The 25545-nt window shown below is 38.9% G+C and overlaps 1 protein-coding gene across 3 annotated transcripts in view; it reads right to left on the reverse strand.

Annotated features, from left to right (window-relative positions):
- Positions 1–24775, reverse strand: part of Usp34 (ubiquitin specific peptidase 34) — a 224002-nt gene extending 199227 nt beyond the window's left edge. For 2 of the 3 annotated variants that reach the window (XM_076832907.2, XM_076832909.2), the window contains exon 1: positions 24265–24774. In XM_076832907.2, the coding sequence (XP_076689022.2) occupies positions 24265–24307 (43 nt within the window). In that variant the 5' untranslated portion in view covers positions 24308–24774. Of the gene's footprint in view, positions 1–24264 lie in introns of all 3 variants that reach the window. The other variant, XM_076832908.2, reaches the window with a different exon arrangement.
- Between the last annotated feature and the right edge of the window lie 770 nt (positions 24776–25545).

Genomic DNA, 25545 nt, shown 5'->3' on the forward strand with positions numbered 1-25545 from the left:
AGTCTTTGAAAAAGCATGCAACTGAAAATCAGCAGTATCACAATGAAAAGATATAAATGACTCTGTATAGACATTTCTTTTTTTTTTTTTTTTTGAGAGAGAGGAGAGAGAGAGAGAGAGAGAGGAGAGAGAGAGAGAGAGAGAGAGAGAGAGAGAGAGAGAATTTTTTAATATTTATTTTTTAGTTATCGGCGGACACAACATCTTTGTTTGTACGTGGTGCTGAGAATCGAACCCGGGCCACACGCATGCCAGGTGAGCGCGCTACCACTTGAGCCACGTCCCCAGCCCAGTATAGACATTTCTTACTATAATGTCATATAAGCATTCCTGAGAAGGCTGTTGTTCAAAATCTTTCATGAAAAAATAATGAAGCAAACAATAAAGCACAGTTAAAATCAACATACTTAAAACCTATGAAACTTTATACCTAGAGCACTGACAAAATCAATAATAGTACTGAGGGGGCTGGGGTGATGTCTCAGTGACAGAGCACTTGCCTAGCATGCGTGAGGCGCCGGGTTCGATCCTCAGCACCATATAAAAAATAAACAAAGACACTGTGTCCATCTATAACTAAAAATTTTTAAAAAGTCATAGTACTGAGAAGTACTAACAGAGTTAAATCTATTGGCACTTTCAACCTGTAAACCATAAGGTTCATGCTTCTTCTTTTAAAATGAAGATGCTTGAGGACCATCAGTTCTAATTAGGTTATTTCCCCAAATATAAAAACCGGATACAACCACTCTCACGAACCCAACATTTTAAAATCATTTCCCTATCTTCAACTTCCACCTATAGCTCTACACAATAGAAAACATGGGCCCTTGAATCCATTAAACAGATCATAATATACATAACAAGATATTTCTGAAAGATATTTCTGAAAACAGCTTTTTTATTCTTTCTTTATATACTGCTAGGGTCTTCTCTTGAATCCCAAGAACGCTTGCCTGAAGCACCATAAAATATTCATGTATTGAGGGGAAATCCCTAAGAACCAATGAGGTGTTCCATTCTACCAATATATTCCTTCTATTTACCAATTACATTTAAAATTTATGTTTTTTTAAAAAAAAAAACTTTTTTTAAAATCAAACTATACTTAATGGTGAGACTTAACAGTATTCTTCCTATATTCAGCTTCAGAATGCCGGCAGCACAAGTAGGAGATTCAAGATTTTCTTGGCTAGCAAGAGAAGAAAAACGCACAAGACAACCAAGCATATGCCAAACAAAGCATCATAAGGTAACAGCACGAACCAAGATGAGGCTTTTGGGACCTGGGTCATATCAGAGGTCCTGAAAGCAAAAGATATTACCAACCATTAGGGAGAACTCTCTTAACAAATCCTAGCAACCAGGACAGGGTAAGAAATAGTAGGGGAATAAGTTGAATTGTCAACAAGGAAAAAAGAAGGGACCATAATACACAATGCCAGTTTTCCATCCCAGCAATAACAGTGCCTTAAAACAATGAACAAAGTAGCTGCAACCATCATAACCTTCTCTAATACAAAACCAAAGGACACACGTTCTCAAAAACTTATGTGTGGTCAGACAATCATCTTCATCAGGACACCTGGCACTCTAACTAATGTAAGTTTTCTATTGTTTATTTACATTCACCAGAAAACCAAAAAGTAGGATGTCTTGTAAGAACCAGACAAAATAGCATTCTCCAGAATCACACCTAACATCATACTCTATGGTGAAAGACAGCCCTTTCCTCAAAGATAAGGAACAGAAAAGGTCAGTTAACATGACTTCTATTTAACATAGTAATGTTAAATTCTAATAAGAGCAGTTAGACAAGAAAAAGAAACTGGAAAGGAAAAAAGTGAAATTATCTATGTCCACATATAACACGAACACCACAGAAAACCTCAAGGAACCCACAAAAAGAATAAATAAATCCAACAATGCTGCGGGATACAGAAATCAACCCACAAAAATTGGGTGCATTTCTATATACCAACAATGAACAATTTGTAGAAGAAATCAAGGAAACAATTCCATTTGCAATACCATGGAAAATAATAAAAGGCTAGGAACAAACTTAACTAAGGAGTTAAAAGTCCTAATGCTGAAAATGATAAAACGTTGCTGAAAGAAAATGAAAATGAATAGAAAAAATATCCCATAATCCTGATTGAGAGACTAAATACTATTTTAAGCATCAACAATAGGCCAGTGGGCACGGAGATGGAATCACAGCCAGAGTATTATCAAGAGCAAAGATTCAGAGAACTAAGAGAAACAGATATAATGTTATAACTATATAACTACTGCATAAGGGAATAGGAAGGGCTACGGTTGTGGCTTAGTGGTAGAGTGGTTGCCTAGTACGTGTGAGGCACTCGGTTCAATCCTCAGCACCACATAAAAACAAAGTCCTTTGACAACTAAAAACAATTGAAAAAAATAAAAAAACATATAAAGGTATTGTGTAGATCTACAACTAAAGAAAAAAAAAGGTAAGATAAAGAGGGCTTACGGTAGTAGAATATATGCTTAGCATACAGGATGCCCTAGGTTCAATTCCCAACACCAACCCCCCCCCCCACACACACACACAGCTGTTAAAAAAGTTAATAAAACCAAAAGCAAACTATATAATCCTAGCGACTTGGGAGACTGTAACATAAGGATCATAAATTCAAGGCTAGGCTTAGCAGCTTTGAGACCCTAAGCAACTTAGAAGACCCTATCTCAAAATAAAAAGAGCTGAAGATGTGGCTCAGTGGATAAGTGCCCCAAGTTTAATGTTTAATCACTGGTACAAAAACAGGGGTGGTGGTGCTGGGGATATAGCTCAGTTGATAGTGTTTGCTTTGCATGCACAAGCCCTGGGTTCAATCCCCAGCACACACAAAAAAAGGAAATTAATAAAACTGGACTACAGGTACAGCTCAGTGTTAGAGCACTTGCCTAGCATGTGCCAGGCCCTGAGTTCTATCTCCATAAGGCAAAAATAAAATAAAATAAAAAGTTAATAAAACTAAGGCTTGATTCATGAAACAATACAGTATGCAGAAAATCCTAAAATTACCATAAACCCTAAATATTTTAAAATGTGTTGTATGTGGTGGTAAAGTATAAATGACCCACTACTAAACCTGGAATTACAAACATACTTAAAAGACTAGCCAAAGAACTAACAAATACAAGTCAACAAACAAAGGTATCATTTAGTTATGAATTTAGATGAACTATTATCAGAAAAAGCGTAAGTCTTAACACTTTTTGTGTTCTTCTGTCATATTTGAAATTTGTAAAAACAAAGGTTTACTAAAAGTCTACAGAGTAATGATAATTAAAAAATCAAAGGCAGACTTATGATCTTATGAATAGAACTTTGAAATGTTAAGATATATACCCTTGTGGAACTTGACACCTCAAAGGGAAGGGTGAAATAAAATTTAACAAATACATATAGTTTACTACAAAAGCCATGAGTGGAAAAGGAAAAGAAAGCAAAGAGTATAGGTAGAGCACATGCTTACCCATGCACAAGGCCCTGGATTCAATACCCAGCAATAATAACATAAAAAAGAAAGAAAAGAAAGGACAAAAGGCAAGAAGAAAAATAGTAAATAAAGAAGGAAATAAATATGTAGCCAAAGTAAAAAATTTAACAAAAAATTAACAAAATAAAATACTAGTTTGAGGACAATGTGGAAGACAGCAGTAATAAAGACTGGTGTTCTTAAAGTGTTCTAAATTGATAACATTTAGTCATACAAAAATGTTAAAAGTAATTAACAAAAGCAAATTTCAAAGACATGAAAAATTAGTACAAATCTTTTGCAACAGAGTAATCTAAAATGACAAGAGATTAGAATGAAAAAACAAAAATCGTAGAAAATGGGCAGAAAATGAACAAAAAGTTATACATGGCTCAAACATACCATGAAATATTATTTCTCTCGAACCTAGTTGGCAAAACATTTAAAATATCTAGAGGGCTGGGGATGTGGCTCAAGCGGTAGCGCGCTCGCCTAGCATGCGTGCGGCCAGGGTTCAATCCTCAGCACCACATATAAAGATGTTGTGCCCGCCGATAACTAAAAAATAAATATTAAAAATAAATTTTAAAAAAAATAAATTAAAAAAAAATAAAATATCTAGAGTTGGCAAACATCAAGATAAAAAGTGAAGATAATTTGCTAGTACCTATCAATACAAATACACTGATCCTCTATTGTTTAAGCATCTTTTTCCTACAGATGTTCTGTCATATGAAATAACATTAATGGATATTCAACACATTATTTATAAAAACAGGACACTGGAATTTAATCTTAATAGCTATCAACAAAAAGCAAGTAAAATACATATCCTAACAATGGGAAAAAATGCATCAGACAGGAAAAAAAAGGATGCTCATTACAAACTGGTATGAAAATAGCCCCCAAATCTTAATAAAGGCAAACTACTCACTACTTTCAATTATATAAGTTCATGATTCTTTAAAAAAAATTTTTTAAGACTAAATTGATCACCTTTTCACTTTTTAAAGAACTCACTGTTTGAAAATAGGTAAAGGAAAAACAATGAGCCATTTATCCTGCCTTTTCCATACAAAAGATACTTCAAAGAAATGTCACAAAAGGAAATTTCTCCTTATACACATAGTCCAGCTAATAAAGGGGGCAGGGGACCACTGGATTAGAACCATTTTGCAACTGCTAATGATATAAAAAGATATAGGCAGTGGCTGCTGGCACTACCAAAGGGGGGGGGGGGCAACAATTTCATATTATGCCCAAGAGCAGGAAAAAACACAGCATAATCTAATAAACAGTTTTGTCAAGAAACCTAACTAAGTCTAATCAAACCTCCAAATAATCAAAGTATAAAAATAGAGGAAAAAGAAATACATTTGAAGTTATTTAACAAGGATAAAGTTAGCAAACATAGACTACGAAAGTCTATGGCTAAATAATCCATGGTACCATCAGTTTCTTCAACAAACAGCCTCCCCTCCATACAAACATAAAGAGGAATATAGAGATTTAAACATTCTTATTTTTTTAGAGAGAAAATTTTTTTTATATTTATTTTTCAGTTTTCGGTGGACACAACTTCTTTATTTTATTTTTATGTGGTGCTGAGGATCAAACCCAGCGCCCTGCACATGCTAGGCGAGCACGTTACCACTTGAGCCACATCCCCAGCCCAGAGATTTAAAAATTTTTAATTGGTTCTTTTTAGTTATCCATATAACAAGAGACTAAGACATTTTTAAGAAAAACATAACCATGACCACTAAGCTATGCTGACTCAGGCAAAATTCCTAGGAAGACAATTCACTAATAAAATTAAAGAATGAAAAGGATTATATATTAAAACAATAAACACAGACATCAACATCAATGGCTATAAACTATGGGAAAATCAGAATTCATCAAACTAGTCCAGGCAGGTAACCAAACAAACCACAAAAAGAAAAACAAAATATTGACAACAACTTTATTCAAAAAGCCTTAAATCACAAACAAACCAAAGGACCAAATGTCCAAAAATGGACTGGATACAAAAAAATATATAGCATAATGATATATGAAATTCTATTAAGCAATAAGAAGACTACTGATATACTGGTAACCAACATCGATCACTTATAGCCATAAGTTTTTTTGTTTGTTTTTTTTTAAAAAAGCGGGCTGGGGTTGTGGCTCAGTGGTAGAGCACTCGCCTAGCATATGTGAGGCCCTGGGTTCGATCCTCATCACCACATATAATTAAAATAAATGTATTTTTTAAAAAAGCAAGCTACAAAGAGCACATACATGCAATCCTAGCTACTTGGGAGGCTTTAGCAGAGAGTTAAGTTCAAGGCCAGCCTCAGCAGCCTACTAAAACCAGTCTCAAAAAATTAAAAGGGCTTAGGTTGTAGCAGAGTGGTATAACACTTAGCCAGGCATGTATAAGGCCATGGTTTCCATCTCCAGAACCACAAAAAAATACATATAACAAAATTACAGCAAAAAAACTCTAAGTTTAGGTGGCATAAAGCACATCAGTAGTTAACAAGGATACAAATGTGGTGATCTGTTTGACTACAAATGGGCACAAGGGATAAGTGGGCTAATGCAAATGTACAACTGTAGTTTCTACAAGACTAAATACATTTGTCAAAATGAATGGAAATGTTCACTTAAAATAGATGCATTTTATCGTATGTAAATTATACATTGACCAAGTTAAGTATAATTAGTAACTATTATAAGACCAATTCTCATCTTGATCCAAAAGTTTTTAAACCCGATATTTGAAAAATCTGAATGTCAAACATTTCATATTAAGAAATCACTCTAGCTGGGGGGGTGGCACAAGCCTGTAATTCCAGAGGCTCCGGATGCTGCTGAGGCAGGAAGATCACAAATTCAAAGCCAGCCTCAGCAATTTAGCAAGGACTTAAAGCACTTTAGTGAGGCCCTGTCTCAAAATAAAAAATAAAAAAGGTTAGGGATGTAGCTCAGTGGTAAAGCACTCCCGAGCTCAATCCCCAGTACCCAAAAAAAAGAATAAAAAGAGAAAAAGGGGACTGGGGATGCGTCTCAAGTAGTAGCGCACTCGCCTAGCACGCATGAGGCCCCCAGCACCACATAAAAATAAAACAAAGATAATGTGTCCACCTAAAAAACTAAAAAAAAAATATTAAAAAAAAGAGAGAAAAAGAAAAATCTATAAGCATTGGGCAGCTGTCATGTTCACACTGCCAGGTACAAGTTTTCAAAAAACCCCAATTTTTGCCTCAAAGTTCAAATTTTACCATTGGCAACTAACACAGTCTGCCTTCGTTAAAGTGACAAAAGGTCCCTGTATCAATCCCCAGTAACGGGGCGGGGGGGGGGATGCTTTAAACATTTAATATTCAAAATTTTTTTTTTAATATTTTATTTACATTTTAGTTTTCGGCAGACACAACACCTTTGTATGTGGTGCTGAGGATCGAACCCGGGCCGCACGCTACGGCTTGAGCCACATCCCCAGCCCCTCAAAATGAAAATACACTGAAAAAACAAATATTTCCACATGAAGAGTTAAGGTGAGACATTCAAAATAACCAGCTGAGTAAATACTAATAAATGATTTTTAGCATAGCATTGTATTAGGTATCTGTGTGCTTGCTATCCAAAGCAATTTCACTGCTTTCATAGTAACCAATATTTAAATTTCTTGTGGAGAAGCCCATTCTTTTAGCTTATGAGATCTAGATAAAATCAGCTTCAGAAATGGATCCTGTCTAGTTTAAACCAAAGTTTGTCCTCTCAGCTTCAGAAATGGATCCTGTCTAGTTTAAACCAAAGTTTGTCCTCTTTGAACTCTATCTCAGGAATAGAGCCAAAGATATATGAGCCAATAATATGTGAAGTAAGATGTGCTGGCAAGATTTTAGAAAAAGCTTACTTATTCTTATACAGAAGGTTCCAGAAGATTCTCTTTTCACCTGCATTGTATACATATGTGATATCTAAACAGTGTGGTATAAAGATAGTTCAACAGCAATTTTTGCTAACATGGGAATGGCCAAACTGAAGTCAAAACCAAGAAAGGACAACATAGCAAGACACAAAGAAATGAAGTCCTGATATTATAAATGTATGGATTAAAAGTAAGCCATGCCTGAAGATAGCACACGCTCAGAGTGCTTAATTAATGCTTCAAATATAACAAAAAGGGGGCTGGGGATGTGGCTCAAGCGGTAGCGCGCTCGCCTGGCATGCGTGCGGCCCGGGTTCGATCCTCAGCACCACATACAAACAAAGATGTTGTGTCTGCCGATAACTAAAAAAAAATAAATATTAAAATTCTCTCTCTCTTTCTCCCTCTCTCACTCTCTCTTTAAAAAAAAATATAACAAAAAGATTAAAAATTTTTTTTAAATAACTATTTTTCATTTATGTTCAAAGGTGTTACTTTTGCTGGTCTTTGCCACAGAATCCTAACTGATTAAAAACATAATTCCTAGGATGGGGCTGTAGGTCAGTAGTAGATCGCTTGCCTCATATATATGAGGCACTAGGTTCCATCCTCAGCACCACATAAAAATAGATACTGTGTGTCCACATAAACTAAAAAATAAAATTTTTTTTAAAAATTCCATATTAAAATCTTTAACCCATGCATGTTAATATCAAGAGCTATTAAAGAAAAATTTTATATACCCCAAGTCACTGGCAAAATCAGTTTTTAAAAATATCCCATCTCTTCTCGTGGTAGGTGGTGGGAAAATCAACATAGTACCTTTATATGAAAGGAGTAGTAAGCAAGATATCACAAAACCATGTACTGATAATATTCTAAATATCCAAGAATACTAATAAAACAGGAAAAAAAAAAAACAGCTAGAATGTAGCTCTGTGGTAGAGCACTTGCCTAGAATACCTGAGTACAATCTCCAGCAGTACTAATCCTAGCATGTGAAAGCACTGTGAAATGTAATTACAACAGAGAGCCACAATCATATAACCGATAACCTCATAGAATAAAAAGGCATTAAAAAGTCAGCCAATTATAAATATGTAATTATAAACTATGAAGGAAAACAACTTCAGAGTGGCCTCTGAGAAAAACAAAATCAACACTTGCAGCTGGATACGATGGCACATGTAATCCTAATGATTTGGAGGTTGAGGAGGAGGAGGATCACAAATTCAAGGCTAGCCCAGCAAGTCAGCAAGGCCCTAAGCAATTGCAACTCTGTCCCAAAATAATAAATAGGGCTCAGTGGTAAAGTACTCCTGGGTTCATCCCAGTACCAAACCAAAAACAAGACTTAAAGACATAATGTATACAACAAACGCACAGTGGCAGTGAACTGCATAACAGAAAGGTGGTAACACAAAACAATTGGACAAGGTTTAGCAGGGCTGTCATGTGAGCTTCTCAAATCAGGGAAAGTAAGCCATTTTACTACACTCATTCCCAACAAATATTCTAATTATGCAAAGGCCCGATTCAGTCTTCCATTTTATTTTCCTTGAAACCTCCTTGTCTAACCCACTTTAGCCAAATTAATCTCTCCACAATTTCTTTAACAGATTCCAGTTTCCCAACTTCCTCTTACAAAAGGAAAAAGAAAAACTTGGTTAATGAGAAGTACACTGAATAGAAAAAAGAACTAAATTCTAATCATAGTCTTGCTACTCCCCGCCCCCTCAGGATTCTTGTGAGTTTCAATGAATATACGTGAAATTACAGTATTCAAATAGCTACAGAAATATAAGGATGGTTCCTGACTTTTGATTCTTTTACTTTACCATACTTCTAACTATAGATTTTGAGCTTTTCTTTTTTATCTTTTTTTTTTTTTTTTTTTTTTTTTTTTGCTGTTGGTTATGTTTTGGAGGCAGGGGTGTGGTACTAGGGATTGAAGTCCTGAGCTACATCCCCAGTCCATCCCCTCCGTCCCCCAGTCTCAATAAGTAGCTGAGGGTCTAAGTTGCTAAGGCTGGCCTTGAAATTGTAATATCCTTCTGCCTCAGCCTCTGGAGTCACTGGGATTACAGGCATATCCTACCATACCCAATTTCCCAGGCTTCTGATATGCTGTTAAAATACTCTCTTACAATGCTCCACAGTGGAAGAGCCACATCTTCTGACCACAAGGGTCAAAAACCAACACTTTATAGTGTACTGCATTGTTAAACTATGTTTGGTAGGTTAGGTGTGTTGAATGAATTTTCAATTTAGGGTATTTTCCCTCTGCAATGAGTTTAATCATGACAACCCCATCATAAATCCAGGAGCATCTATATTACCACTGTTACATGTAATTCAACAGTATTCTAACTGCACAAGCATGGTTCTACTACTTCCTGTAGTTTGGGCACAACACTTGAAGACTGTTTAAAAAAAAAAAAAAAAAAAAAAAAAAACTTTTTTTTTAAGCTGATGTATCACTATGTTGCCCAGGCTTGTCCCAAACTCATGATCCTCCCACCTCAGCCTCCCAAGTAACTGGGACTATAGGAACATACTACTGTGTTTTGTTTTGTATTACCTTTTTGAGTGCCCACAGATGAATAATTTTCAAGCTTATTTATAAATCAACTATACTCTTTTTCTCCACAAAAGAAATCTAACAATATAAACCAAATAAAATTGAGCTTTTGGGGCTGGGGTTGTGGCTCAGTGGTAGAGTGCTTACCTAGCAAGTGAGAGGCCCTGGGTTCAATCTTCAGCACCACAAAAAAATAAATAAAATAAAGGTATTTTGTCCAACTACAACTAAAAAATAAATATTAAAAAAAATTGAGCTTTTAACTTTGCGACAGTGAATGGGGCTCCAAGTCTCCCTCATTCCCCCAAAACAGGAACAATTCTAAGAAACAGTTTCTAAACTGTTTCTAAACCATGATCACTACTAAAAATCTTGAAAAGGAAATAAGGACAAAGTCCTGTAGTTTGTCACTAGTCACATCTCTCCAGGTTAACAAGATTTTTTTTTTATCTTTTCTACAAGGATAGTGTCAAGATTTATCCAGTGCTTGATATAGTCAAATGCTACACATCTATAAATACAAGTTATGTATTACTGCCATGATTCTTTACTAAACTTTTTCTTTCCTTAGTGATTATTTAATGGTGGCAAATTTCTCTTGTAGTTTCCAAAATGGGGGGGAAGGGGGAATACTCAAAGACTATATTTGCCAATTTCTGCTATTCTAGAAATTTACCAATTAAAGCTTCACATCATAACCATAAACTCTATGACCTTCACTGGATGTAATCTGCAAAACCTTGTGGAGATTTTATATTTGACCAACAATAGCAAATCTCTCACCCTTATATGAAATGCTTGGGATGAGAAGTGTTTCAGACTTGGGAGTTTTTCAGATTTTAGAATACTGGCATAGGCTGTACTGGTTGAGTACCCCATCTGAAAATCCAAAATTTGAAGCTAAAATGTGAATGTTAGCTCAAAAAGCTTTGGTGGACTTTCTGATTAGGGATTTAGAGTCCCACTTAATATATAATTTATTCTGGTAGTTTAGGGATCCATGTAGAAGGGAAGATGGAAACAAAATACCACTAAAGTAAAACAATTCCATTGACCACATTCTATTATAGCACTCTAATAAGCAGTAGGTCCACTGTTCCTTTACTGATCTTCTTACTTTAAACACAACTTCAAAAGCCCTATTGAACTCAAGCTTTTTGGTTTGTTTCTTGTTTTTTGAGGTGTTGAGGATCAAAACCCAGGGACTTACACATGTGAGGTAAGCACTTGACAGTACTGAACTACACACCCCCATCCTTTAAGGAGTTTTCTTAAGTCTTAGTTTATTCTGAGCATTAGTGTTTGCTACTACTCTTGCACTTCTACATCCATCATCAGGTAATAAACCTTTCTCAATAATTAAAAAATATTGGTTCATGAGTCTAAAGCAAAGTGCCAGAATAAAAAGTACCCCTCCATTTTGTCTTGTGATTTACAACAAGTACATTGCATTCTTACTTAGTATTGAGATTGAACCCAGGAGCTGAGCTACACCCCCAGCCCTTTGTATTTTGAAACAGGTTCTCACTAAGTTGCCCAGGCAGGCCTCAAATTTGTGAACCTCAGCTAACCAAGTCACAGGTATTATAGATACGTGCCATCATGCCTAGTACAATATTACATTTTAAAACCCTCCCAGCAGTTAAAAATAAATAAATAAGTAGATAAATAAATTGATTTTGCATTGCAAAACCTGATGTTATTATGGGAGCACACATTTATTTCTTCTAATTGTCTTTTCTTTTTTTGGTACCAGGGATTGAACTCAGGGGCACTGACACTGAGCCCTTTTTGTATTTTTTTATTTAGTGATAGGGTCTCACTGAGTTCCTTATTGCCTCATGGTTGCTGAGGCTGCCTTTGAACACTCATGATCCTTCTATCTCAGCCTTGGGAGTCGCTGGGATTACAGGTGTGTGCCAAACCTGCGCTTCCAATTTTCTGTTATTGTCACATTTTCTTCCAGATATTCTGTATAAATACTCAGTGATATGACTTCAAAGACTTTATTCAAGATAACAAACAACTACAACCGTCAGGAGAGCTGGTTAAGTCAAAGTATAATCAAATAATGAAAAACGACATTGAAGCTATGAAAATTATAATTAAGCTCATACTGAAAGACACCTACAACTTATTAATAAAAATAATATGGGGGGAATGGGGTTGTGGCTCGCGGTAGAGGGCTTGCCTAGCCCAGGCAAGGTCCTGGGTTCGATCCTCAGCACTACATAAAATAAGTAAAATAAAGATACTGTGTCCAACTACAACTGAAAAATATTTTTTAAATAATAATAATATCAGGGGCCTAGGGATAGAGTGCTTACACAGTAATAAGCAAGGCCCTGGGTTTGATCATCAGCACTGAAATAGTAGTAATACCAATAACAGAGTAACGTGTAATTATTAGTTTATATAAATAGCACGTGGGAGGAAAGGGAAAGAATGATTGAAGAGATGTTTGCCAAAATGTGAGAGATTTATTTAGTAAACTTAGTTTCAGATTATAATTTTCACCTTAATTGTTTTCTATTCTATTTGACTTTCTTCTAGAGAAGTTAACCTCCTTTCTAGATTGAGAAACAACAAAGCTACTTTCATTCTTTTAAAAAAGCTTAATCACCCTCACATATCAATGGATGGGGCTCTTCTCATCACTGAACGCTACTAATGACACTTAACATTCTAAAAACCTAAAGAAAATTATAATGAAGCACTAATGGGTAAAAATTATACTGACTCTCCAATAAAAGAACCCACCAAGGGGTTTTCTGTAGAAATCGCTTTTGTTAGTCTCTCTGGAATCCAAATCAGCTGCTGTTCTCCCCCCAAGCTTCAGGCGGTCCCCTTACCAGCCACCAAATGCGGCAGTCTGGCTGGGCACAAATAACCGGGAGGTGACAAGCAACTTGAAGGTTGAAACAGGAACTACTTTATTGCAAGGGAACTCAGTGGGAACTGAGCGAGAACTCAAAGTAGCGTGCACCCAAGGTAGCAGGAGCCGATTCTCTGCCGGACAGCAGAGGTATATATACTTAACTAATTACACACAGCTTGACTCAATTAACATCATCTAGATACAGCAGTCAGCCAATAAGGAATCCTCATCATCTTAATGGCTCGCTGGCATTGCTTCACAAACCACTCCTCCTGGCAAACTGCCAGGCGCCATCTTGACTTGATTTGCATCCCCAACACCAGGGGATATAAGAAAGATAGGACCTCTGCCAGGTGTGGTATAGCACACCTATAATCACAGCAACTCAGGAGGCTGAAGCAGGAGGATCACAAATTCAAAGCCAGCCTCAGCCATTTAACAAGGCCCTAAAAAACTAGGGAGACCCTGTCTCAAAATAAAAACAGCCTGCAGGACAAGGTAGCACAGCAGCTCAGGAGGCTGAGGTAGGAGGATTATGAGTTCAAAGTCAGCCTCAGCAATTCAGCGAGATTCCATCTCTAAATAAAATATAAAAAAGGGCTGGAGGTGTAGCCCAATGGTTAATCTCGGTTCAATCCCTGGTACCACAAAGAAGTTATGAACTACACTCCCAATGCCCACAATTGCATTTTTTTTTCTATGGTACAAACATGTTTACTTGGGGCTGGGGTTGTGGCTCAGTGGTAGATCGCTCACCTAGCACAGATGAGACATTGGGTTCGATCCTCAGCACCACACAAAAATAAAATAAATATTTAAAAAAAAAAAAAATGTTTACTGGGGCTGGGCTTGTGGCTCAGTGGCAGAGCACTCGCCCCGTACATGTGAGGCAGTGGGTTCAATCCTCAGCACCACATAAAAAATGAATAAACAAAATAAAGATATTGCATCCGTCTATAACTAAAAAAATATTTTTAAAAAAAAATGTTTACTTAGCTCTACTCTCTACAAAACAATATGTTAGGATTGGGAGAAGAAAAAGTAAAACATGGTCCCTGACTATAAGGAACTCACCATCTAGCAAACGAAGTTCAAAGGAAGCTGCTGTTAATTTTAAAGTATTTTTAAAAGGAGGGGGAGCCACAAATTAAGTATTCTCTAAAAGTTATAAGCCATTTTAAGAAAGGGTAAAAGAGACTTGAGAAGCCTCACAAAAAAGGTGAGAAGTCTGGAAAGGTAAATTTGGACAAACTGCTATAATACAGAGTTAAGATTTTATTCTTGGGGCTGGGGATGTGGCTCAAGCGGTAGCACGCTCGCCTGGCATGCGTGCGGCCCGGGTTCGATCCTCAGCACCACATACAAACAAAGATGTTGTATCCGCCGATAACTAAAAAAAATAAATATTAAAAATTCTCTCTCTCTCTCTCTCTCTCTCTCTCCTCTCTCACTCTCTCTTAAAAAAAAAAAAGATTTATTCTTTTATTCTTCAAGCAGTGAAGAGTTGTGACAGTTTAAGTGGGAAACATGATGTTCATATCTGTGTTTTAGACAGGCAACTCTAAAGTTGCCGCTGCATGCATTAAAAAAACACTGAGGGCTAGGGTTGTGGCTCAGCGGTACAGTGCTCGCCTGGCATGCGTGAGGCCCTGGGTTCGATCCTCAACACCACATAAAAATAAATAAACAAAATAAAGGTATTGTGTAGAACTAAAAAATAAATATTAAAAAAAAAATACTGAAAGTTATAAGTAGCCAGCTTCAGTGGCACATGCCTGTTACACAGGAACTCAGGAGGCTGAGGCAGGAAGATCACAAATCCCAGTCCAGTCTATGCAATTCAGCAAAAGCTTGTCTCAAAATTTTAAAAAATAAAAATAAAAAGGGCTAGATACGTAGCTTAATGGTAAAGTTTCCCTGGGTTCATTCCCAGTATTATAATTATTTTTTTAAAAAATAGTTATAGGGGCTGAATTGTGTCTCAGTGGTAGAGTACTTGCCCAGCATGCATGAGGCACTGGGTTCAATCCTCAGCACCACATAAAAATATTGTGTCCACCTAAAACTAAAAACAAATATTAAAAAAAAAAAAAAAATTTAAAAAGGATTGGGAATATAGATGAACGGTAAGGCATGTGTTCACAAGATCCTGAATTTGATCCCCAGAATCATATAAAAAATAAACAAACTAAAACTATGTGGTGAATATGGCCAAAAGATTGAAATATAGTCATTCCTTAGAACAGAGGAAAATGGGACTTCCAGGATCCCCCTTGAATACCAAAATCCTAGGCTGCTCAAGTCCCTTGTATAAAATGGTACACAGCATTTGCACACAAGCTTCATACATGCTCCTATACACTCTAGATTATTTATAACAGCAAATACAATGTAAATGTATATAAATAGTTATTCTGTATTATTTAAGGAATGACAAGGAAAAAAAGTCTGTAAATGTTCAAAACAAAGACCCAATTGTTTTCCAAGTATTTCCAATTTACAGCTGGTTGAAACAGATACAAAGGGCTGACCATACTTAACTCCTCTTATAAGGTTTAACAGTCCTATGACAACTCTATTAAATTAGAACATAAAATATGAAAACCTAAAAAGTGACGACACAAGACAGTTCATTAAATAAAAAACATAAATGGCTAATAAAAACATGAGTGGTTAAACTGGCTGTTAGATTTTTTTGCCAAAACCCCCCATTTTTTTATTGGTACATCATAGTTGTACATAAGGGTGGGAGATGTTACAGATTCCTACAGGCATACAATGTGACAATTTAATTTGGTTAATATCATCCCCTACATTTTCCCTTTCCCTGACTCTCCCACTGGTCCCTCTTCTCTATTCTACTAATCTCCCTTCAATTTTCATGAGATTCCCTCCACCTTCCTTTTCCTTTTTCCTCTCTACCACATGAGAGAAAACATACAACCCCTGACCCTCTAAGCTTGGGTTATTTCGCTTAACAGAACAGTCTCAAGTTCCTGCAAATGACAATTTCATTTTTTTTTTTTAAATCTGTGAAAACACTTTTTTTAAGACAATATTCACCACAGGTTGAGGATGCCCAAGTTACACAGACTCTGCTTTAAAAATGGAAATAAATAGCCTTTTTTTTGGGGGGGAGGGTTGGGGGGGAATAAGATGAACAGACTGGAGCTGGGAGTGTAGCTCAGTGGTACAACACTTTCCTACCACACGAGGCCACATTCAATCCCAGCACAGAAAAAAAAAAAAAAAAAAAAGCTAGACAGAAAAATATTTATATTTTTTACATGGTAATAACATTTCTAGGAATCTGTGTCTTCAGAATCAGGGATTTAATTAAAAGATTTATGTCCCAGGATGCTCATTACAGCATTACTCATATTTATGAAAGAATAAGAAACATATAATAGAGAAATATTAAATTCTATGTTAAGATGAAATATTACAGACAAAAACATGTTTTCAAAAGCTAATAAAGCACCAGGCATGCCTGTAATTCAGTGGCTCTGGAGGCTGACAGACACAGGAGGATCACAGGTTCAAAGCCAGCCTCCGCAACGGCAAGGTGCAAAGTAACTTAGTGAGACCCTGCCTCTAAACAAAATACAAAATAGGGCAGGGGATGTGGCTCAGTGGTCAAGTGACTCTGAGTTCAATCCCCAGTACACGCCCCCCCCCCCCCGCAAAAAAAAAAAAAAAAAAAGAGCTAATAAAAGAAGCCAAGTGTGATGGCACACACCTGTAATCCCAGGAACTCAGGAGGCTAAGGAAGGAGTGTCACAACTTCTAGTTCAGCTTCAGCAACTTAGCAAGACCTTAAGCAACTTAACTGAGACTGTTTCAAAAAGGGCTGAGGATGCAATTCAGTGGTAAAGCACTCCTGAGTTCAATCCCCAGTACCAAAAAAACAAAACAAAAACAAAAAAAAAACTAATTTTGCAACATAATCCTAATGGTTCAGGAGGCTGAAACAGGAGGATAACAAATTCAAGATCAGCCTCAGCAACTTACCAAGGTCCTAAGCAACTTAGTCTCAAAATAAAAAATAAATAAATAAATAAAAATTTAAAAAAAAGAGCTAGGGATGTAGCTTAGTGGTAAAGTACCCCTTGGTTTAAATCTCCAGTACAAATTTCCCCCCACCCCAGTGGGGCACACTGGTAATTCCAACAACACACAGGCTGAGGCAGGAGGATTCTAACATTCAGGATTCAGGCCAGACTAAGCAATTTATCAAGACTCTGTCTTAAAAGAAAAAAAAAAGCAGAAGGGGAGTTGCGGGGACTGGAGTATAGTTCAATGGTTTTGCACCCCTGGGTTTAATACCCAGTACTGGGGGAAAATTTTTTTTTCCTCATTAAATTTTTTGTTTTAATGGGTCTCAAAATTCTGTGACAGATTTTTGGTCAAGTTGTTTCCATTAAAAAGTACTGATTTTAAAAACTAATAACTTAAAACTGCCACACACAAAAAAACAAAATGGTCCACAAAACATTTTCCTTTCCTTCTGAAGGTTTTATGATGCATTGTTATCGTTAACCAATCTTTTACTATTAAACTTAAATGGCCAATTGAGACAAACAGTTCTGAAACCGTTCTTCCACCACTGATTAAGACTGGGGTGGCAGGTATTAGGGGTAATATTCATTTAGCCTTCTGAGCTTTCTGGGCAGACTTGGTGACCTTGCCAGCTCCACTGGGGGAAAATTTTTAATAAAGAAAATGGTCGAACAATGTTAGAGGAAACATGGTATATGTTAAGCTACATTTATCTCATTCTCCAATTTTAAAAAGTATAGTATACAAAAAATATATATTTCAAAGTATCAACAGGAGTTAGGTGGTTAAATTATAGGTGATCTAAAAGTTTTCAATTTACCTACAGTGAGCATCTGTAACCTTATAACGTGGGGAGGTAACAAGTGAAAAAGCAAAAGGCACAGTCCATTTGACTAAGATCATACATTGGTCAAGTCATTGTGGTAAACTTCCTTTCTTTTAATAAAAATATAAAAATTTGGGGTGGGGATGTAGCTCAATGATATAGCACTTGCCTGAAAATATAAAGTTTTTGTTAATACATCACTCCACATGGAGGAAATACCTATAAAGTAGACCTACAGATACTATCACTATTAAACATACAAGGAATATTAACTAATACTTTTTTCATGAAACATGTTATCAAATGTTATTACACAATGCCGATAGCCTACATGTAACATAGTACTTATAGTGCATCATGGTTTAGAAGTTACTTAATAAAGATACTTAGACTAAATATCTGAATACTATTATCCTTGAAAGTCAGTATTTCAAACACTGTTTTAAGAGGACATATATTGCTAGGCACAGTGGCACAGCCTGTAATCCCAGCAACTCGGAGGCTGAGACAGGAGTTCAAGACCAGACTCTACAACTTAACAGCAAAGCCCCAAACCATTGAGCGACATCCTGTCTCAAAATAAAAAGGGTTGGGGGCTGGGGATGTAGCTCAGTGGTAGAGCGCTTGCCTGGCACATGTGAGGCACTGGGTTAGATCCTCAGCAGCATATAAAAGTAAATAAATAAAATACAGGTATTGTGTCCATCTACAACTAAAAAAATTTTAAATAAAAGGGGTTGGGAATGTGGCTCAGTGGTAAAGCACCCCTGGGTTCAATCCTAAATACCCACCCCCAAAAAAGACATGTACTTAACAAAATTAATTTACCAAGTAAAAATCCATAATTTGAGATTATGTAATGCAGTAAGATCAAATTTTCAAATTTTAAGAGTCAAATACCTATGCTGTGTTGGAGATTGAACCCAGGGGCATGTAGAACAATGGTAAACTGCCCCTGAGTTAAATCCCCATGACCCAAAAAAATAATGTATCACCACAAAATTTATATAGCTGTAGTCTGATCTGGGATTAAGTTCTGATCAAACCCTGGTATCTCAAAATGTAACCATGTGAACTTAGCAAGTTATATGAACTCTAATGAACTCTAAGCCTGGTTTGTTTGTTTGTTTTTTTAATCTAAAATCAGTTAATAGAGCTCCTTCCCCCTCCCCCCTTCTTTCTCTGGTACTGGGGATTTAACCCAGGGGTGCTCTACCACTGAGCTCTTTTTTAATCTTTATTTTCAGACAGAGTCTCGATAAATTGTGTTGCTGAGGCTGGTCTTGAACTTGTGATCCTTCTGCCTCAACTTCTAGGGTTCTGGGACTACAGGCAGGCATCACCATACCTAACGAGAATCTCAAATGATATGTCAAATGAAACTAAGAAACTTAGTAAGATTCTTAGAAATAAAAAAAATAAAACAGAGCTGGGATGTAGCTCATTGGAATAGTGCCCCTGGGTTCAATCCCCAGTGCCAAAAAATAAACAGACTTTATCCTAAACTGAATAGAATTCCACAAATTGATACCACAAAAACCCACCCAGTACATCCAAGCACTATAAATTCCTTCCTAATTAAAAACAAAACAAAGGAAAATAGAAACTTGGATGTTAGTACTGGGCTAGGGATATAGCTCAGTAGACAGCTTGCCTATTACACGCCTAAGTTTCAACTTCCAGAATATCTGTAAGTACCCTATTAAAAACAGGGTGAGGGTCAGTCCTTACTAGGGATTTAGCCTGAATCCAGGCATGCTTCAATGGGTAATCACCCATAGACAAATCCATGTATTTGTGTATCTGTATATGTTTTATGATGGAAGTTTACACCATGGCTGGAGCCTTACATGTATAAATGGCTTGGAACTTCCTTTCCTCCTACAATTAGTTCTCAGTAGAACTACAGGTACAGCTGGTAATATTAACACTCTCAAAAACTAGGGGTTGGGGATTTAGCTCAGTGGCAGAGCTTGTCTAGCATGCACAAGGCCCTGAGTTGGGTCCTCAGCCTTGGAGAAAAAAAAAAAAAGGAAGAAAAAACTTCCCCCGAACCCCCCCCCCAAAAAAAAAGTAATGATAGGGGCTGGGGTTGTAGCTCAGTGGTAGAGCACTTGCCTAGCATGTGTGAGGCACTGGGTTCAATCCTCAGCAACATATAAAAATGAATAAATAAATAAAATACAGGTATTGTGTCCATTAAAAAAAAAACTAATGACAAAAGGAAGCTATTTACAATCTATTATTACCAAGTTTTATTTTATTATATTACATTCTACCAAGTTTTTAAATAATATTCTATATGAAATCCTTACCCTCTGTGACTATCTAACATACTATCCACGTGTGTACTTTTTTTTTTTTTTTTTTTGGTACCAGGGATTGAACCCAGGGGCTCTTAACCACTAAGCCTCATCCCCAGCCCTCTTTATTTTTATTTTTATTTTGAGGCAGGGTCTCACTGAGTTGCTTAGGGCCTTGCTAAATTGCTGAGGTTGGCTTTGAACTCGAGATTCTCCTGCCTCAGCCTCCTGAGTCACTGGGATTACAGGTGTGCATCCAGCCACATGTGCACTCTTTCAAAATTTGGAGCTGGGGATATGGCTCTGGTGGAGTGCTTGTCTGGCATGCTTGAGGCCCCAGGTTCAAATCCCAGCAACAACACCACACACACACACAAAAATTTTTTAGATTATATTTTATCAATGTTTTCAAGCACATGTCTTTAAATTTGATCAGTGTTTGTAAATTTGAACAGAAACAGGGCTTTGGCTTTCTTAATAATTCTAATAGCTTCTTTAACATCAGCTCAAAACACATCACCAAAAAAATAATTCTATTTCTTCTCTTGGTAGGTGAAATTGTTATGGGGAGTTGATATCAACAGATAAACCTTGGGTTGGGGTTGTGGCTCAGTGGTTGAGCACTCGCCTAGCATGTGAGAGGCCCAGGGTTCAATCCTTAACACCATATAAAATAAAATAAAGGTAGTATATCCAACTACAACTAAAAAAATAATTTTTAAAATCTTAGGCACGTTATTTTGGGGCTTTAATTCTGAATTTCTAATCAAGGTTGAATTGATATGCATCTTTGTACAACCTATAAGGGAGAAAAAAGGCAGACCATAGATACTGACTGAGATTACAAGAACACATATAATCTCCTGATTCAACACGTTTCATCAAGTTTCCATCATCATACTCCATTCATCATAGCCATGGATAAATAATCCTATGGTAAGATACAGCAATACCTTCTGTCCTCAAGGAATTCAACAATCCGTGTTTGTGTGTGTGTGTGTGTGTGTGTGTATGTATGTATGTATGTGTGTTTTACTGGGGATTAAATCCAGGCCCCAACCATGCTAGGCAAGCACTCCACCACTGAGCTACATAGCTCCAGCCCTTTTTAAAGTTTTAAGACAGAACCTTGCTAAATTGCCCAAACCAACCTCAAACTGGGATCCTCCTACCCCAGGCTCCACAGAATAGCTGAGATTACAAGAGTGTGTGTGTGTCTCACTGTGTCCAATGGAATTTAACAATTTTATGTTAAATTTGGGATACAGGAATTGCACCAATGGAAAAAATAATCTTGTAACAACCTCAGAGAAAAAAAAAGCAACTGGCAATAGCCTCATATAAACTTCATATAAAACTGCTGAAGTAAATTTTTTTTAAAAAAGGAAGCATCATTGTGAGATCAGTGTTTAAATGTTTAGCAGGTCATGGGGGAGTGTGGTTAAATGGTTATTAAAACAAGGGACATTACCACTAAGCCACATCCCAACCCTTTTTTTTTTTAATTTAGCCCTTTTTTTTATTGAGATTGGATCTCCCTAAATTGCCAAAACTGACCTGGAATTTGTGATCCTCCTGATCAGTCTGAGTTGATGGGATTACAGGTTTGCCTGACTGCACCCAGCTGCAGGCAAATGTTTAAATTGAACCTTAAAAAGAGATATTAAACTAAACAAGCCATGTTGGCACAGGCTACAATCCCAGCAGTTCAGGAGACTGAGACAGGAGGACTGCAAGTTGAAGACTAGCCTCAGCAACTTAGTGAGGCCCAGTCTCAAAATTTACAAAAAGAAAAATAAAAAGTGGGGGAGCTGGGGATACAGCCCAGTGGTAAAGTGCCCCTGGGTTCGTTCAATCCCCAGTCATCCTCTCAATCCTCCCCCTGCAAAAAAAAAAAAAAAAAAGTACTTTAAGAGGCCACTGGCTTATACCAAAATTCCAGGTGTTTCCCAGATCATCTTGAATAAGACTCTACTTTAATATCAAGATAACTTTCAAAAGATTAATAAACTTTAAGATACTATAATTTTGGGCTGGAGTTGTGGCTCAGTGGCACTGTGCTTGCCAAGTATGTGTAAGGCACTGGGTTCAATTCTAGGCACGACATATAAATAAATTAAAGGTCCACTGACAACTAAAAAAGTATTTTTTTAAAAAAAGATACTATGATACCAGGTGTGGTGGTACACACCTATAATCTCAGAAGTTAGGGAGGGTGAAGCAGAAGGATCATAGGTTCATAACTAACCTCAGCAATTTAATGAGACCTTAAGCAACTTAGTGAGACCCTGTCTAAAAATAAAAAAGGGCTGGGGATGAGGCTCAGTGGAAGCAGGACTGGGCTCAACCCCCCCCCCCCAGGGAGGGTGGTAATTAAAATGTTTCTAGTTAAGTAAGTTTTTTGAAAATTATTTTTTCGGGGCTGGGGATGTGGCTTAAGCGCTAGCGCGCTCGCCTGGCATGCGTGCGGCCTGGGTTCGATCCTCAGCACCACATACAAAGATGTTGTGTCCGCCAAATACTAAAAAATAAATATTATTTAAAAAAAAAAGAAAGAAAGAAAATTATTTTTTCCTAACATGCATAAGACAGCAAACTCATTACTTTTCCAACTTAGAATTAAGTCACAATCAGCCAGACATGGTAGTGTGTGCCTGTACTGTAATACTAGATAACTCTGCAAACTGAGCCAGGAGGATCACAGGATCAAGGCCAACCTGAGCAATTTATGAAGACCCTACCTCAAAACATAATTTAAAAAAAAAGGGGGGGGGGGGGCTGGGAGCTCAGTGGTATTTGCTTAGCATGAAGGCACTGGGATTCAATCCTCAGTACCACAAAATAAAGTCACACACATGGAAGATACAGAATAGTTTTACTGAAAAAAATTACTAAGGACTTATGTTTACCTTCATATCAGAAACTACCTGCACCAAGAACAAAAGTATCTCAAAATACAAATAACCTTAAAATTCTAGAAAAATTTAGCATGACACAAATGCTAGAAGTACCTTTGAATATGTGCAAAAGCCTACTTCCACCTGTCAGGAAGTAAATACACAGTTGAAAGCAAACAAGAACTCTTCCACTTTTCTTACCACCTTTGGTCATTAATGGAAATTCAAACACAAACACGATGGCGCATTTTGCATATCAATTGTTTAAGTATCAGTTGTTTAAGTGAATGATATTAGAAAAAAAGGTAATTTGGAAGTGTGTCAAAATAACACACAGAAAATACAAGTTCAATTCCTACATAAACTGTTCATAAACAAGCATTTTCTCATCAATCCAGTTTCTGTAAATTGGTCTTTTCATCGAATTTTACCTCTTCCAACCTAGGCCTTCGGGCCCAGAAGTAGTTGACTTGCAATATTGCTGGCATCTCTAAACTGAAATACCATCTTTCCAAGGTCAGGAATAAAATAATCTGGCCAGAAATGATCAACATATGCTAGTTAACAATAAAAAGTATAAGGAATCAGGTCTTTCTTTCCAGGAGACAGGCCATGACTATCCCGGGATGGTATCTATAGTACCTACTCTCCTTAACAGAATTTACCACTAAAACGATTAATGTTACAGTAAGAAATAACATTTAAAAAAAAAAGGTATGAAGGCTACAGTCATCACTATCACAGTTCATTTTCAGCTATTTAAGGAGTAGCAGATGGGTTTAATACACCCACACACCCCCAAGGGAGGGAAAATCCACCACCCTCCTCCCAGGGAGTTTAATGAAGATTAGCAGGTGAGAGAGGCCTCAACAGCACGCTAGAAATCAAAGAGGGCGGCCGGAGCGCTCGGACTGCGGAGGAAATCCTTCTCCTACGACCCCACCTCCCCTCACCTTCCAGGCATAGCGAAGGAGGCGAGGGGCTCATTAGTGCCTTCGTTAATTGACACCTGTAATGAGGAAACTTTCTAAGAGCGCCCAGGCCCGGCCCGGCCGGAGCTCCGCAGCGTCGGCCGCCGCCTCTCCAGTGCCCAGGTAACCCGGGCGGCCGGGCCCGAGACGCCGAGGCGGCGGCGCCACCGCGCACCTTCCCCGGGCGCTAGGCCCGCACGCCGCCGGGCCCAGCCGTCGCTTTCCGCAGGCCGCGGTAGCCTGGGGAGGCCGGAGAGCGCCGCGAGGACCCCAAACCTTGCACCCCGACAGGCCTCTACCCCGGCTACTTACTTTCATTTAACACCTCCACCAGGTCTGCGCAGTTCTCGCACATCGTTCGGCCGCCGCCCCCCCCCTCCCCCGCTTCGGATCGTACTGACTGATCCCGACCGGCGGGGGGAGGGGAGAGAGGCGGAGGAGGGGGCCGGCCGGCCGGCGGGGCGGGGAGGCGACGAGGGCGGGCGGCGGCGGGGACGGGGCGGGGAGCAGGAGAATGGGGGAGGGGGCCGGCGGTCCCCGGAGCGGGCGGGGGAGAGGAGGGGGGCGAGGGGAGGTGCGCAGGCCGGAGGGGCGCGGAGGCGCCGGCGGCGGGGAAGGAGGGGAAGGACAGGGGAGGGGAGAGGGAGGGGGCGGGTGGGGAGAGAAGCAGCAGAGTCACTTCACCGACCAGACGCCGCGGCCACCGCCGACGCCGCCGCCATTTTAATAGGGCGCTCGGGCTGCGCTCGGCTCTTTCCGCCCGTGCGAAGGAGCCGACGAGAAGCGCCTCGCGCTCTCATTACTCCGCCTACCCCCCTTCTCCCGCCCTCCCACCGCACACACGCCGCACGCTCCACACCCCGCCGTGGCCGCTCGCCGCCCTCCCTTTCCTCTTCCGTCCGGCCTCCCCGCCCTCGGTCCACCCCCTCCGCGCGCTCGCCCACCCCTCCCAGCCCGGATCTCTGTCAGCGGCCGGAAGGGAAACGCGAAGCCAGCGCGGCCGCGGGGGGAGTCCGGGTGAGTAGGCGAAGATGGCGGAGGCGCCTAGCGGGTCGCGTTTGCGCGGCGTCGCCCACCGCGGTTCACGCCGCGGGCTGCAAGGCCTGACGAGCGCGGGGTCACTCGTGCCATCCTGACCCCCGCCCCTGCGCTTCGCCATTTTTCCTCCCAGCCCAAGCAGGGAAGTTAATGAAGGTTTCGGCCTGCGTTCAGGCGCTTTTAGTGCGAGGAAAGTAGGGGGTCAACAAGGGTGCCAGGCCAAGGCGACAGGGCAGGCCAGGTTCCGGCACACGGCCCTCTCCCCACGGGGTTCAGTGAAAATGGAACATCCCAGGGCCCGCCTTAACCTGCATCCCCGTTTATTGCTACCTTGCAATTTGAGGCCCATCTGTCTCTGGCAATAAGACAAGTTGACGGTACTAGAAATGGCGGGTACAGTGTTCGCATGGCATTTCGTTTTAACGCAAGAAGGCCGCTCGCTCACCATATGCCTGTCCACTCTGCACCTGCAAGAGTACAGAACTGAGTGCAATAGCAAGGGCTATTAAGACGATCGGGGAGTGAAGTACGGGTGAAGGGGACCCTCAGCTGAAG

The sequence above is a fragment of the Callospermophilus lateralis genome, chromosome 14 (genome assembly GCF_048772815.1).
Source record: "Callospermophilus lateralis isolate mCalLat2 chromosome 14, mCalLat2.hap1, whole genome shotgun sequence".
In the NCBI taxonomy this organism is placed as follows: domain Eukaryota; kingdom Metazoa; phylum Chordata; class Mammalia; order Rodentia; family Sciuridae; genus Callospermophilus; species Callospermophilus lateralis.